A 17,450-nucleotide genomic window follows, 5' to 3' on the forward strand; every position below is an offset into this window, starting at 1 on the left:
CACTTAGTTACTTAATATCACTACTATATCTTATCTGTTTGTAATTTAAGACCTATTGAAGACAAGATTATTTTGTTCAGCCACATCTGTGGAATACGTCATCAAACTTTGTTCAGTTCGCTTCTTCTATGCAAGACTGTTGTAATTTGCCTGTAGTTCATTAGTTAATGTGTCACGTATTTCATCGTAGTTAAATAATCTTACATCGCGTTTATACTGAAATAATCCCTCTTGTTTTATTCCTAATTCTAACATTAACATTTTTCATCTATGAAAATGGAGACGCTCTGTACAACCATCAGTTTATAATCTTTGATCCAACAAAATTTCACTGCACCACATACTCAACTTTGTTCCTGATAATGGCGTAACAGCTAAAAACCGGTTTGTGAATAAGTAATAAATAGTGTATTACAGTACATGTGTTGTTTCATTCATAATGTAATTATAATGTATTCGGTTTTTTACACCAGTTACTTTTGTTTCCATGAAAATGACTGCACAACGGTGAAAACATCTGTCATGTGCAACCACCGAAACGCCCGATAAACTGCAGGATGACACGGTTTCTGTTGTACTCCTATGTACAGAAGCAAAAGTACTGTGGTTACCGTCGTTACGGAAACAATTCAGCGAAGCGTCCTTGTGTCGCTCTTCCACTACATTCACTGACCCATACACGGTGCGATTACTCGCCAACTGTAAAACAGTAAGCCTGTCCATGCTGCTGTGTATCATTATTAACGTGCAACTAACACTTCCAGAAAAATAAGCCCTAGACAGAAACGCGCAGCAGTGAATGCAAACTTGAGAGCGAAATGTAAGGTGGGCGTCGCTGTTGCCAAGAACGAAGTTTGTTTGCGACCAAGACACATAGCGCATGCCGTCGACGTTTACACTGTTGTGCAGATATTTTCAGTGCGGTACATATACAAAGAAACATGTAAGTAAAGAATCCAGCGAAATGCAATTACTCTGTAAGGCTCCACGAGATAGCACAAATTCTTGATTCCAAAACACTCGGAAAATATCCTCCAAAACTCTTCGAAATTTTGTCAGCATAGGGTTCACCCTGAATAACAGGGGTGGTCACAACGCGGCTTGCGAACTGCAAGTGGCTCTTGTCTCAATCTAGAGCGGTGCTTGTCGACATCACAACGCTGTCTGTACATGCACAATTTTCTTGATGCGTTGATCCTGTTGTGCATGGCAGTTAGCGGTTACTCAGGAGCTCTGGTAGCCAATAAGGGGGCTGTTGTTCGAAGCCAGAGTGGAGTTAAGTTCAAAAAAAATGGTTCTGAGCACTATGGGACTTAACATCTTAGGTCATCAGTCCCCTAGAACTTAGAACTAATTAAACCTAACTAACCTAAGGACATCACACACATCCATGCCCGAGGCAGGATTCGAACCTGCGACCGTAGCAGTCGCGCAGTTCCGGACTGAGCGCCTAGAACCGCGAGACCACCGTGGCCGGCTGGAGTTAAGTGTATGTTTCCAAAGCAAGCAGGTATAACAACGGAACTGAATTTGTGTAGTCCTTTAATGCTGCAGCAGGGAAGAAAAGAGAGGAGGAGGGATGAGGGACGGAGAGTTTAGAAACAATAACATTATGAATTAAACTCTTCGAACCAGTTAGATAATTTTGTGGTCCCCAAAAGACAACTTCGTCGCCAACACTGCTAGTTAAGGAGAGTGTAGACTTGAGGGCAGAACTTTGAAACAACGGTTGCCTCTTTATTTTACTAAAGAAATGATGCGGTTGTAAGACTAACTTGTACGCGGGAGAAAGACGCTTAAAATCCTTATCTGACCATCCAGATTTAAGATTTCGTTGGTTTCCCTGAGTTGTTTATAGCAACTACCGCAGAATTCCATGGAAAAGGACGTGGCCATATTCCTCTCCATACCGAGCGAGGTGGCGCAGTGGTTACACACTGGACTCGCATTCGGAAGGACGACGGATCAATCCCGCGTCCGGCCATCCTGATTTAGGTTTTCCGTGATTTCCCTAAATCACTCCAGGCAAATGCCGGGATGGTTCCTCTGAAAGGGCACGGCCGACTTCATTCCCCATCCTTCCCTAATCCGATGAGACCGATGACCACGCTGTCTGGTCTCCTTCCCCAAACCAACCAACCAACCTCTCCATACTTCAAATGGTTCAAATGGCTCCGGGCACTATGCGACTTAACTTCTGAGGTCATCAGTCGCCTAGAACTTAGAACTAATTAAACCTAACTAACCTAAGGACATCACACACACACCCATGCCCGAGGCAGGAGTCGAACCTGCGACCGGAGCGGTCGCTCGGCTCCAGACTGTAGCGCCTAGAACCGCACGGCCACACCGGCCGGCCCTCTCCATACTTCTCCAACCTTACCCATCCGAGCTTGTGCTTGGTGTATAACGACCTACTCGTCAACGGGACGGTAACCCCAATTTTACCTTTCTTCCTTCCTTCCGCGTGATCCTCTTACCTGCTGCAAGCGACATCTCGCGTCTGACACCTCATCAGTACTACACGGGTCGCCCTAATAAACATGCTCCTAACGCAATTCTGCTGTCAGAACCTTAGAAGTCGCGTGGTCTCAACTTTTCCTCGTACACGCTCATAGGTGAACCTCATAAAGTAGCTCTCGTGCTGGTGAGTTGTCGTGGAAAACACTGTAATGTTCACCAAGTCTGAAGACGTGTGCGGAAGAGAGAGAGAGAGAGAGAGAGAGAGAGCCCTGTGTAGAGTTTACTCTTCGGTATAACTGCAAGTTCCAACGTCGAGCACATAAGGCTCAGTATACCACGATACGAACCATTCTACCACATAAGAATCTATGGTGACAGTTTGGCATCAGGCAACGGTACTGTTGTATGAAACGCCGTCAATTACACTATGAAGCCTATGATAGCGCAGTGTCAGGAAAGAGTACTCCATGGTCCCCTCAAGGATCAGCACGCCAGTAATTGCTCTGGAATGTGGATCAGCCGGTACTGGAACTTACTAACAAGGGAACCTCCCCATCGCACCCCCCTCAGATTTAGTTATAAGCTGGCACAGTGGATAGGCCTTGAAAAACTGAACACAGATCAATTGAGAAAACAGGAAGAAGTTGTGTGGAACTGTGAAAAAATAAGCAAAATATACAAACTGAGTAGTCCATGGGCCACATATGCAACATCTAGGACACTAGAAACGCAGGAGCGCCGTGGTCTCGTGGTAACGTGAGCAGCTGCAGAACGGGAGGTCCTTGGTTCAAGTCTTCCCTCGAGTGAAAAGTTTACTTTCTTTATTTTTGCATAGTTATTATCTGTCCGTTCGTTCATTGACATCTCTGTTCACTGTAATAAGTTTAATGTCTGTGTTTTGCGACCGCACCGCAAAACCGTGCGATTATTAGACGAAAGGACGTGCCTCTCCAATGGGAACCGAAAACATTTGATCGCAAGGTCATAGGTCAACCGATTCGTCCACAGGAAAACACATCTGATATATTCTATACGACACTGGTGACGGCATGTGCGTCACATGACAGGAATATGTTGTCGACCCACCTAACTTGTACACTTGGCAAATGGGTAAAAAGATTCTTCTACCTTGCCCGATTTAAGTTTTCTTGTTGATGTGATAATCACTCTCAAAAAAGTGATGAAAACATAAGAGTTTGTCACATAAACTGAAAATAAAAAAATTAAATTTTTCACTCGATGGAAGATTTGAAGCAAGGACCTCTCGTTGCGCAGCTGATCACGTTACCACGACACTACGGCGCTCCTCCGTTACCAATGTCCTTGATGTTGCATATCTTCCCATGAACTACTCAGTTTGTATATTTTGCTTATTTTTTCACAGTTCCACACAACTTCTTCCTGTTTTCTCAATTGATCTGTGTTCAGTTTTTCAAGGCCTATCCACTGTGCCAGCTTGTAACTAAATCTGAGGGGGGTGCGATGGGGAGGTTCCCTTGTAAGTGTGTGATTCAGTCACTTAGTAATTTGTAAGCACCATTCACAACTGCTGTAATGTCTACAGCATAGGTACAAAAATGTTCCGCAACTGTATTCATCATAGTGCGACAGTGTGGACTTCGTACTCAGTGTCAATACTATAATTTGAACGAATTGTCACAGTCGCGTAAGATTACCAACTTTGTTTCAGGTTCTTTTTCACTTTACGTCTACAGGAAGATACTGGGCAACAATGCCGAATGTTATGTGTAACATAGACCAAAGGCAGTTTAGTGACACAGGGAAGCCATTGTCGATTAAAAGTCTGAATTCATTCTGCGAGAACAGGCTTAGCGTGATGTTTATGACTGAAAGTGATAAGTGAAAACTTACAGTAAATGTTTCCCTGCAGCAAACTCGAAATCTAAGTACTGTGCCTAAATTAAATGATGGAGCAAAACCCAGGAACAAACTTAAACAGAATAACGCATAGTCAGTAGTTCGAATCCAAACTAAATGTTTCTCAATGGTGTTCGTGGGAAGTACGAGTACTTCAATGTGTGTGTGTGTACGTATGTCGTCCTGTGGTCGGTTGTGATGAATGCTTCCCGAGTATAATCTGTGATGTTATATATGACAGTAGAAGCGAAAGGATAGTGTATTCAGACTCAGCGCCAGCATAGGTGGCCACCATAGTGTAGGAACTGACGTGATTATGATTACCGATTCTGGTGTGAAAGTGAGTTTTAGGTATGCCATGTTTCCAAAATGATTTTCTCCTTCAGGAATCCAACTTGGAAACGATCTTCCTCAAAATCTCCATCTCCATTCTAACTTCAAGAGAGGGCTAATAGTTCACTTATCACAATAGCCATCTCATCCACATATTCGGCTAACAACTGACTCCAGTCCAACCTTCTCCGCCTCTTCCTCCGTCCTGCGATCCTACTGCCTTATCTACAGCGTCCTATTTCGAAGCAGTCTCTTTAAGCCGTTGTCACTGTCGTTTCAATTCAGTCACTATCGTTTATGACTACACTAAACAGCCGGCCGATATGGCCGAGCGGTTCTAGGCGCTTCAGTCTGGAACCGCGCGACCGCTACGGTCGCATGTTCGAATCCTGCCACGGGCATGGATGTGTGTGATGCCCTTAGGTTCGTTAGGTTTAAGTAGTTCTAAGTTATAGGGAACTGATGACCTCAGATGTTAAGTCCCATAGCGCTCAGAGCCATTACGCTAAACACTGCTTCAAAAGTGCTAAACTGCTCAGTATTAATTTATCCATGACAATAGTGGTTGAGTTCCATGGCTATGGATTACATTAATTGAAGAAATACAGCAACCACCTAGTTTCAACATAACGTAATGTATGCCAAGATTTGTATCAGGTATTCATCTTCAGCTGACATAAAACATTTACATCTTCATCAAAATTATGTTTCTGTTGACTGTTTCGAATGCTGAATCTGCCTTTCATTCTGTAACTTGTAGCTCCTTGTTTCACACTTACATGCATATGTAACACGCACACTTTAAATTTCGTTGATTCACTGATAAAGCACTTCGGTGGGCCACATGTTAAACGCTGCGATGCATCAGTACGCCAATTAAAATAGAAGTCCTAAGGACGGAGCACCAACAACAACAGCAGCAGCTGTTCTCATTCCTGGAGGCGCGGCGGATAGGTTTGTGGTTTAACCCGGGATATCAGTATACTGTCTAGAAATCAGAGACTGCGTGCCATCGCATCTCTAAGCTCAAACTAGTTGCGATGCAAATCTATCCACATCTAGGACTCGATCCACATATTCTCTGGTCAAGTGACAACACACTAAGATACGTAAGAAGCGACCTCATTTGCGGATGCAGACGTCAATATCAGATGGATGAGCTGCACATGGAATTTGCTTTCCTGACCTGGTTTACTTAAGATCTAGTTTCTTAGTTTCGTTACACGGACTCTGGATAATTTGCTCGATTTCTTCAGAAAATGAGATGGAATGTGTTAGTTTACATGCCGCATATAGCAGGGTCGTTCAATAAGTAATGCCCCACATTTTTTTCACAGAACATATTTATTGTTAAGTCAGAATTTGCTGACAATATAAATCAACATGTCCATGTCCTACTTTTCTACGTAGTCTCTATCACGTTCTATGGCCGTACGTCAACGTTGTGGAAGCGCGTGTACTTCCTGCTGGTAAAAGCTCTCGTCCGGTAGGCGTAGCCACGTTTTCACTGCATCACTTGATACTTTAAAGTGTGTTCCCCGTAGAAAATCTTCAAGCAGCCCAAAGGGATGGACGTCCGAGGGTGCCAGGTCTAGACTGTAGGGTGGATAAGGCAATGACGCTGAACCCTATTTGGCGATTGGTTCCCGGGCTCTCAGACTTGTATGTGGACGTGCATTATCGTATTGCAACAAGATTTCTGCTGGATTCTTGTCGCATGCCTCTGACTTGATGGTTGACCCTCTTAGCATCACATCCACGAATGGCGCCATCACAATCCCAGAAGACTGTCACCATGACTTTTCCGGCAGAGGGGTTTTCTTGAATTTCTTCTTTTGTGGTGAATGAGGATGATGCCACTGCATGTTCTGCCTTTTTGTTTCCGGCGCGAAGTGGTGCACCCAGCTTTCGTCCCCCGTAATGATCCGTGGCAGTAAGGCCTCTCCGTCGGTCTCAAAACGCTCCAACAATTCAGATGAAATGGCCTTTTTTTTTGGAAATTTGGGGTAAGTTCCGTGGGACCAAACTGCTAAGGTCATCGGTTCCTAGGTTTACACACTACTTAATCTAACTTAAACTAACTTACGTCAATGGCAACACACACCCCCATGTCCAAGGGAGGACTCGAACCTCCGACGGGGGAAGCCGCGCGAACCATGGCAAGGCGCCTAAGAGCGCACGGCTACCCCGCGCGGCGCAGTGGCCTTTCTTTGGGGGGGGGGGGGGGGGGTCATCGGTCTCATCGGATTAGGGAAGGACGGGGAAGGAAGTCGGCTGTGCCCTTTCAAAGGAACCATCCCTGCATTTGCCTGGAGCGATTTAGGGAAATCACGGAAAACCTAAATCACGATGGCCGGACGCGAGATTGAACCGTCATCCTCCCGAATGCGAGTCCAGTGTGCTAACCACTGCGGCACCTCGCTCGGCGGCCTTTCTATGAACCTTGTGGTCTGCTGTGAGCATTCGTGGAACGCATCGTAAGCACCTCTTTAAATATTCGAGAGTCTCGATCATTCAGACGCACTTACAATGCTGACCGAGAAATGTAGAGCCAATTGTCGAATTGTGATGGGCCGTTCGGCACAAATAATGGCATCTGCACGATTCAGCACTTCTGGAATAGTGGCTATGACGGGATGTCCCGAGCGTGGCTGATCATGGAGCTCTGTTTCTCCATTTCCTGAGGCTGTAGCTTTCTTTCCCCATCGGCCAACTGTACTCCTATCAACTGCAACATCGCCACACGATGCACACAAACGTTTATGGATGTTTACCACGGTTTCTTTTTCTGCACACAAGAATTCAATAACAGAACGCTGCTTGTAACGTGGGCCGTATGTGGACGCCACTTTGACGCTGTACTACGGCTCTGCCATCTGCCAGAACGGTTCGAAACTTCACCGGCGCACAGAACAAACATCAAATGTGATGCACCACCAAGGACGTTTGCCTGTCTATACTAATGGCTTTAAAAAAAATGAGGGGCATTATTGAGCGATCCTCGTACACGATTGATTGTGGGTAGAGCCACATGCTAGCTATAAATAACTGCAAAATAGCACAGCGGCATAACTTTTAACAGGAAATGAACATACTAGTCTTCGTCATTATTCATAGTAAAAGTGAAGCACAAATTCATTACTAAATACTACACATACTGCCAGCGTTTAATTCAATATCCTACTGTTGTAAGAGAGTTCTCCAGAAGAAACGAATTGAGATTAAGTTAAAATTTGCTTTGCTACCCAACAGGCATTTCATGTTGTTGCGAAAGCGATGAAAAAGATTTTTGGAGCGTAATACTGACTCAGAGATCAGTTGTTCAAGAGTTGTATCTGTGAATATTAACACACTTCTGAAATTTAGTGGTCGGTTGTGATGAATGCTTCCCGAGTATAATCTGTGATGTTATATATGACAGTAGAAGCGAAAGGATAGTGTATTCAGACTCAGCGCCAGCATAGGTGGCCACCATAGTGTAGGAACTGACGTGATTATGATTACCGATTCTGGTGTGAAAGTGAGTTTTAGGTATGCCATGTTTCCAAAATGATTTTCTCCTTCAGGAATCCAACTTGGAAACGATCTTCCTCAAAATCTCCATCTCCATTCTAACTTCAAGAGAGGGCTAATAGTTCACTTATCACAATAGCCATCTCATCCACATATTCGGCTAACAACTGACTCCAGTCCAACCTTCTCCGCCTCTTCCTCCGTCCTGCGATCCTACTGCCTTATCTACAGCGTCCTATTTCGAAGCAGTCTCTTTAAGCCGTTGTCACTGTCGTTTCAATTCAGTCACTATCGTTTATGACTACACTAAACAGCCGGCCGATATGGCCGAGCGGTTCTAGGCGCTTCAGTCTGGAACCGCGCGACCGCTACGGTCGCATGTTCGAATCCTGCCACGGGCATGGATGTGTGTGATGCCCTTAGGTTCGTTAGGTTTAAGTAGTTCTAAGTTATAGGGAACTGATGACCTCAGATGTTAAGTCCCATAGCGCTCAGAGCCATTACGCTAAACACTGCTTCAAAAGTGCTAAACTGCTCAGTATTAATTTATCCATGACAATAGTGGTTGAGTTCCATGGCTATGGATTACATTAATTGAAGAAATACAGCAACCACCTAGTTTCAACATAACGTAATGTATGCCAAGATTTGTATCAGGTATTCATCTTCAGCTGACATAAAACATTTACATCTTCATCAAAATTATGTTTCTGTTGACTGTTTCGAATGCTGAATCTGCCTTTCATTCTGTAACTTGTAGCTCCTTGTTTCACACTTACATGCATATGTAACACGCACACTTTAAATTTCGTTGATTCACTGATAAAGCACTTCGGTGGGCCACATGTTAAACGCTGCGATGCATCAGTACGCCAATTAAAATAGAAGTCCTAAGGACGGAGCACCAACAACAACAGCAGCAGCTGTTCTCATTCCTGGAGGCGCGGCGGATAGGTTTGTGGTTTAACCCGGGATATCAGTATACTGTCTAGAAATCAGAGACTGCGTGCCATCGCATCTCTAAGCTCAAACTAGTTGCGATGCAAATCTATCCACATCTAGGACTCGATCCACATATTCTCTGGTCAAGTGACAACACACTAAGATACGTAAGAAGCGACCTCATTTGCGGATGCAGACGTCAATATCAGATGGATGAGCTGCACATGGAATTTGCTTTCCTGACCTGGTTTACTTAAGATCTAGTTTCTTAGTTTCGTTACACGGACTCTGGATAATTTGCTCGATTTCTTCAGAAAATGAGATGGAATGTGTTAGTTTACATGCCGCATATAGCAGGGTCGTTCAATAAGTAATGCCCCACATTTTTTTCACAGAACATATTTATTGTTAAGTCAGAATTTGCTGACAATATAAATCAACATGTCCATGTCCTACTTTTCTACGTAGTCTCTATCACGTTCTATGGCCGTACGTCAACGTTGTGGAAGCGCGTGTACTTCCTGCTGGTAAAAGCTCTCGTCCGGTAGGCGTAGCCACGTTTTCACTGCATCACTTGATACTTTAAAGTGTGTTCCCCGTAGAAAATCTTCAAGCAGCCCAAAGGGATGGACGTCCGAGGGTGCCAGGTCTAGACTGTAGGGTGGATAAGGCAATGACGCTGAACCCTATTTGGCGATTGGTTCCCGGGCTCTCAGACTTGTATGTGGACGTGCATTATCGTATTGCAACAAGATTTCTGCTGGATTCTTGTCGCATGCCTCTGACTTGATGGTTGACCCTCTTAGCATCACATCCACGAATGGCGCCATCACAATCCCAGAAGACTGTCACCATGACTTTTCCGGCAGAGGGGTTTTCTTGAATTTCTTCTTTTGTGGTGAATGAGGATGATGCCACTGCATGTTCTGCCTTTTTGTTTCCGGCGCGAAGTGGTGCACCCAGCTTTCGTCCCCCGTAATGATCCGTGGCAGTAAGGCCTCTCCGTCGGTCTCAAAACGCTCCAACAATTCAGATGAAATGGCCTTTTTTTTTGGAAATTTGGGGTAAGTTCCGTGGGACCAAACTGCTAAGGTCATCGGTTCCTAGGTTTACACACTACTTAATCTAACTTAAACTAACTTACGTCAATGGCAACACACACCCCCATGTCCAAGGGAGGACTCGAACCTCCGACGGGGGAAGCCGCGCGAACCATGGCAAGGCGCCTAAGAGCGCACGGCTACCCCGCGCGGCGCAGTGGCCTTTCTTTGGGGGGGGGGGGGTCATCGGTCTCATCGGATTAGGGAAGGACGGGGAAGGAAGTCGGCTGTGCCCTTTCAAAGGAACCATCCCTGCATTTGCCTGGAGCGATTTAGGGAAATCACGGAAAACCTAAATCACGATGGCCGGACGCGAGATTGAACCGTCATCCTCCCGAATGCGAGTCCAGTGTGCTAACCACTGCGGCACCTCGCTCGGCGGCCTTTCTATGAACCTTGTGGTCTGCTGTGAGCATTCGTGGAACGCATCGTAAGCACCTCTTTAAATATTCGAGAGTCTCGATCATTCAGACGCACTTACAATGCTGACCGAGAAATGTAGAGCCAATTGTCGAATTGTGATGGGCCGTTCGGCACAAATAATGGCATCTGCACGATTCAGCACTTCTGGAATAGTGGCTATGACGGGATGTCCCGAGCGTGGCTGATCATGGAGCTCTGTTTCTCCATTTCCTGAGGCTGTAGCTTTCTTTCCCCATCGGCCAACTGTACTCCTATCAACTGCAACATCGCCACACGATGCACACAAACGTTTATGGATGTTTACCACGGTTTCTTTTTCTGCACACAAGAATTCAATAACAGAACGCTGCTTGTAACGTGGGCCGTATGTGGACGCCACTTTGACGCTGTACTACGGCTCTGCCATCTGCCAGAACGGTTCGAAACTTCACCGGCGCACAGAACAAACATCAAATGTGATGCACCACCAAGGACGTTTGCCTGTCTATACTAATGGCTTTAAAAAAAATGAGGGGCATTATTGAGCGATCCTCGTACACGATTGATTGTGGGTAGAGCCACATGCTAGCTATAAATAACTGCAAAATAGCACAGCGGCATAACTTTTAACAGGAAATGAACATACTAGTCTTCGTCATTATTCATAGTAAAAGTGAAGCACAAATTCATTACTAAATACTACACATACTGCCAGCGTTTAATTCAATATCCTACTGTTGTAAGAGAGTTCTCCAGAAGAAACGAATTGAGATTAAGTTAAAATTTGCTTTGCTACCCAACAGGCATTTCATGTTGTTGCGAAAGCGATGAAAAAGATTTTTGGAGCGTAATACTGACTCAGAGATCAGTTGTTCAAGAGTTGTATCTGTGAATATTAACACACTTCTGAAATTTAGATATATTATTTTATAACTAACTTCGTCAGCTGGTACTTGCGTCTCATAAAAGAGGCCAGGCGCAGTTTCTCCCGTTTTTGGCCGATATCTACAATTTTTCTGAAATTCGTAGATCGTATCATCCCAAACAAATAATGCTCTTCTAGCGTTTCATCTGAGGTTCCGTGTTAACTGAGAGTGTCAGATGTCGGTTTGTTTCTTGTTACTAAAAATGTGGTCAACAGATGTTTACCTATATGAAGAGGGCCATAACACTAGAGCTAGTTTTTTTTTCAGCCCAGAAACTCAGTAAAATACAGGAGATATTATCATGTTAGGAGTCTGAAAACTGAAACATCAGGACTCCGTGGGGCAAATACAGTATCTAGAGTTAAACTCTATCGGACTGTATTTGTTCAGTGCTATGTTTTTTCACTCTCCATCACACTCTAATTCAGTTGATAAAGATTGGTAAACATTTGCTTTCGTATGCGACTTGTCCCTTCTATCGTTTGTTCGCTCACATCGCATGGTCTGTCTGTCAGCCTTGCAACGGCGCTACTCGGCCGCTGCTGAAGCACCGGTCATTCTTCGTGTTTTGTTGTCCTCTTCACACACATCGTTAAACCAAATATCGCTCTTGTTGAAGAAACTTCTATCGAATTGGGACATACAATTTCAATTAAAAATATTTTGTTTGTAAGGAGAAACAAAGCGACATTTTTCGCTGACCGTGGGCGTCACATGAAACGCATGATGAGAAATGTTTCTTCAGATGAGCTGCATCCGCGCTTTACAAAAACATGCTGAATTGAAAGTGTCTGCCGAAACAGCAGAAAGAACGCGTCAGGCGACCCTTAACACACATTGTGAAGCTGCTAGCAGAACGCATAAAGCTGGAGAAGCAGCTACCAGATAGTTGTTGATTAACACTTTATATTAATTCCCACTCTTCACTTTTGCTCAATAAGTACTTCTTACTTAAGTGATGACTTAAAGATATAACAGGAAACCAAGTCGTAAGACGCTGAGTGAAAATCAGTGAAGTATTACATAACTAGCTATTAAGCAGTACGCAAAATTTACTGAATTAAGCGTATTGAGAAACTTCTTATGTTCCGTCCATTTCAGGGTTTCATCCATACATCCAAAACTTTGGTGCATTCACCCTATGCACTGACCTCTGACATTAATTGTTATATCATACTATTTCTTGTCTAGAAGTGAACGTACTGAGTTTTTTCAAAATTAAGGGAAAATCTTTTTGCGGCGAAACGCTTATTAATTCTTTTAACGCTCAAAATATTAAAAATTTATGTTATAGTGGCCAGTATAAGCGAATTTTCTGTGTCAGTTGCCACCTGAAAAAAGTACCAAATAATTTACCCCTCTCAAAATGAAACATACTGCATCTGGTTGTGAATAATACTGCGAAACATTGAATGACTATATTTTTTTTATTTTATTGCGTTACATCAACAGTCGCGCAAATAATACATTTTTAATTTGTTGGCCAAATCACAATTGTTACTGCTCTCTAGCAATTTATATAAAACCAATATGCCTTTGGTCTAAATACAGACTTTCTTGCAGTTGCGAAAAGTTATAACTATGTTTCAATTCTCTACTCATTACCTTGGTTATCATCTTGTATATTCACTCATGCCACCTGGTGACATTAAATTCTGTCACAGAAAATAATCACCATACGCCATAGCTCTGAAGGTTGTACATAGGTTAGAACTAGCAAAGCGTCCTGTAGACCGTAACACAGTGATTTGCTTTGTTTCGACTGACTGGACTGAGTCCCTCAAATGAAGTCACACTCCGTCAAAATAAGAATCGTGTGTTAATATTTACTTTAAAATGCTGCATTTCCAATGACTGATTTAGAGATAGGGAATAAACTTTCTGTACATAACTACAAACTCCGAATTTCTGGATATCGTTGGATCATACATCAACCCACGCAGTGCTATTTTGTGTTGGCACATCAGTTTGTGATCCTATGCTTGTCAATTTATAATCTTCGATTCAGGGATTGTTTTCCACTTCTTACAGATGTGCCTGTAATCAGAAAGGACAATTAAAGTGTGTTTATCACTTAACAGATCTGTGGCATGTTGCTACACATTCATTTACGCTTAGCTATGGGTTCACTAGGAAACTTTTATAAAGTTCATGCATTCATACCTGGAGCATAACGTTCGTGTATATCGTGTGTTTTACAATCATTATGATAACCTATTAAATGTTCAAATACTAAATTACGAACAGCACAACGTGATATTAATGAATGCTCATCTACAGAAACCTATTGCTTTGCAGAGCTTACATTTAAAAAATGAAAAAGATCTGTCTTTTTGTGTGTTCTAAAATGCATACATATCGTCGCCATTTTTAAGTGGTTGAAGCATATGTTAAGCACAATGTTCCATACTTTGAGGGGTAATATGACGATTCAAACAAGTCTTTTGTACAAATAATACGACAGTGTAAGAAATTAGTAAATAAACTAAAATGCTCTGTACAATACGTAATGAAAATGCAGTTATGGCAGTCAACATAAATTTTACACAGTTATTTGCTGAACACTAGTAAATTAGAAGCGTATAATCTTGCGTTGCCCACGTTTCGTTATGTATATGGGATAAGTTCCGCTTGCAACAGCCTCATTTGTTGAGTGGAGTGTGCAACGCGTGTGTGTTTGCAGGGAACTGGGACCCGGGCAGGTGTTCGGTGGAGGACCTGCTGAAGGCGTCGCTGGCGGTGCTCGAGCTGGGCATCCTGGAGCAGAGGGCGCAGATCCTGGGCGGCATCGCCATCTTCGACCTGGAGGGCCTCTCGCTGTCGCAGACGTGGTACCTCACGCCCTCCGTCGCCGCCAAGGTCATGGCTCTCATGGGGGTGCGTAAACGAAAATTACGGCTGCCCGTGCTCCAAAACCAAAGTAGTTTCTGTATTTGCTAACGGTGATCAAAGAGACGAAATACAGACACGCTAACACCAATCATGTCACTGGTTTGCATAAATATCTCGATGTCACTTGCATCTGAAGTTTCAAAAATACACTACTGGCCATTAATTTTGCTACACCAAGAAAAAATGCAGATGATAAACGGGTATTCATTGGACAAATATATTATTCTAGAACTGACATGTGATTACATTTTCACGCAATTTGGGTGCTTATATCCTGAGAAATCAGTACCAAGAACAACGACCTCCGGCCGTAATAACGGCCTTGATACGCCTGAGCATTGAGTCAAACAGCTTGAATGGCGTGTACAGGTACAGCTGCCAATGCAGCTTCAACACGATACCACAGTTCATCAAGAATAGTGACTGGCGTATTGTGACGAGCCAGTTGCTCGGCCACCATTGACCAGACGTTTTAATTGGTGAGATATCTGGAGAATGTGCTGGCCAGGGCAGCAGTCGAATATTTTCTGTATCCAGAAATGCTCGTACAGGACCAGCAACACGCAGTCGGGCATTATCCTGCTGAAATGTAGCGTTTCGCAGGGATCGAATGAAGGGTAGAGCCACGGATCGTAACACATTTGAAATGTAACGCCCACTGTTCAAAGTGCCGTCAATGCGAACAAGAGGTGACCGAGACGTGTAACCAATGGCACCCCATGCCACCACTCTGGGTGATACGCCAGTATGCCGATGACGAATACACGCTTCCAATGTGCGTTCACCGCGATGTTGCCAAACATGGATGCGACCATCATGATACTGTAAACAGAACCTGGATTCATCCGAAAAAATGACGTTTTGCCATTCGAGCACCCAGGTTCGTCGTTGAGTACACCATCGCAGGCGCTCCTGTCAGTGATGCAGCGTCAAGGGTAACCGCAACCATGGTCTCCGAGCTGATAGGCCATGCTGCTGCAAACGTCGTCGTACTGTTCGTCAGATGGTTGTTGTCTTGCAAACGTCCCATCTGTTGACTCAGGGATCGAAACGTGGCTGCACGATCCGTTACAGCCATGCGGATAAGATACCTGTCATCTCGACTGCTAGTAATACGATGCCGTTGGGGTCCAGCACGGCGTTCCGTATTACCCCCCTGAACTCACCGATTCCATATTCTGCTAACACTCATTGGATCTCGACCAACGCGAGCAGCAATGTCACGATACGATAAACCGCAATCGCGATAGGTTACAATCCGACCTTTATCAAAGTCGGAAACGTGATGGTACGCATTTCTCCTCCTTACACGAGGCATCACAACAACGTTTCAGCAGGCAACGCCGGTCAACTGCTGTTTGTGTATGAGAAATCGGTTGGAAACTTTCCTCATGTCAGCACGTTGTAGGTGTCGCCACCGGCGCCAACCTTGTGTTAATGCTCTGAAAAGCTAATCATTTCCATATCGCAGCATCTTCTTCCTGTCGGTTAAATTTCGCGTCTGTAGCACGTCATCTTCGTGGCGTAGCAATTTTAATGGCCAGCAGTGTACATCTCTTGCTTTATGTACACCAACATTTGTCCATGTTGTTATCCTCAGTCTCAAGAATACTGTGATGAAGTTATGTATAGCTACTGCAGCTTATAAAAATTTGCTTAAGGTAGTAGATCCTTGGCCGTCTCCCACAAATTTTACCCCCATACTTCTCCCCATAACCAAATCGACCCTTCCTAATCGGCCTACTGCATTGTGATAAAGTTGACCGGGATCGCGTATGTCTAATGAAATTTTACAGTGAGTAAGGCTATCGTTACCGAAGGGAAATAATACCAGATAGTAGTAGGAAAGTGTACAACAGACCCATCTGAAGGAAGAATCTATTCTAAACCTAACCTAAACATTGATGATTTGGAAATGGGTGGAAATTTAGTGCAGTCGCTCACGAGCCACATGGGGGAAAACGGTAGCATGTAATATTTTTAATACAAAGGAAATATTGATAATAAAAAAATACTGATTAGCAAAAGAGGGATAATTAAACGGTCGCCAGCCTACTAGAGCAATGAATATCCAAAATCCAAGGAAGGATAATGGTAAAGAAAGTAAAGCAAATAATCACTGGCGTGGCAACAAAATATTGTGTCGCTTTTCCACAACACAAAATTTCACGAGAAAATAAATGAATCAGAAAGCACTGAGCTTGCAGTTACTTGTTCTGAAATACTACATTTTGAAAGTAAAATTAAATGAAGTTGCTGGTTAAATAAATGATTGGATGTAACAGAAACTTGGTTTCGTAAAAAATGATTTTCAGTAACCTCATCTTAACGTAATACAAAATTGGAAAAGGGCAAGCAATTTATTTTTAATTATTGAACTACTGAATTTAAGAAAATGGGCAACTGAATTAATATCAGAACAATAAGACACCAAGCCAACAGAAGTCACTCGATAAGCTAAACACAGACTAAGTAAAATTGTGCACTCTTAATTTTTGCTTTATCTTTACTTGTTAGTCTTGCCAGTGAAATTTTACCTTGCTTTAAGTGAGTGAAGTTAAAACTGAAAATAAGTAGCGAAGTTTCTGTTATGGAGTACAAGAGTGAACAGTTACTGAGGCGACAAAATTTAGGCTGAAACTGGTCATTAGCAAACAATAGTACTGGCAGTAAGTAGCTAATCAATGTTCATATTTTTACGACACTCGGTGACTGCATGGAAAAGAAAGGGACCCTGCTTGGTAATGGAAATGCCATGTGGCTAGAGCCTCCCGTCGGGTAGACCGTTCGCCTGGTGCAAGTCTTTCGAGTTGACGCCACTTCAGCGACTTGCGTGTCGATGTGGATGAAATAATGATGATGAGGACAACACAGCACCCAGTCCCTGAGCGGAGAAAATCTCCGACCCAGCCGGGAATCGAACCCTAGCCGTTAGGTACGACATTCCACCGCGCTGACCACTCAGCTACCAGCGGCGGACTGTTTGGTGATAATGTCTGAG

General features: G+C 43.7%; 1 protein-coding gene across 1 annotated transcript in view; it reads left to right on the forward strand.

Moving 5' to 3' along the window:
• The window catches only part of LOC126458507 (clavesin-1-like), a 217,519-nt gene that overhangs the window by 173,475 nt on the left and 26,594 nt on the right, over positions 1-17,450 (forward strand). The window contains exon 5 of the mRNA XM_050095601.1: positions 14,241-14,434. Coding sequence (XP_049951558.1) covers positions 14,241-14,434 — 194 coding nt within the window. The remainder of the gene's footprint in view (positions 1-14,240; positions 14,435-17,450) is intronic.

This window comes from Schistocerca serialis, chromosome 2, assembly GCF_023864345.2.
Source record: "Schistocerca serialis cubense isolate TAMUIC-IGC-003099 chromosome 2, iqSchSeri2.2, whole genome shotgun sequence".
NCBI classification, from domain to species: Eukaryota; Metazoa; Arthropoda; class Insecta; order Orthoptera; family Acrididae; genus Schistocerca; species Schistocerca serialis.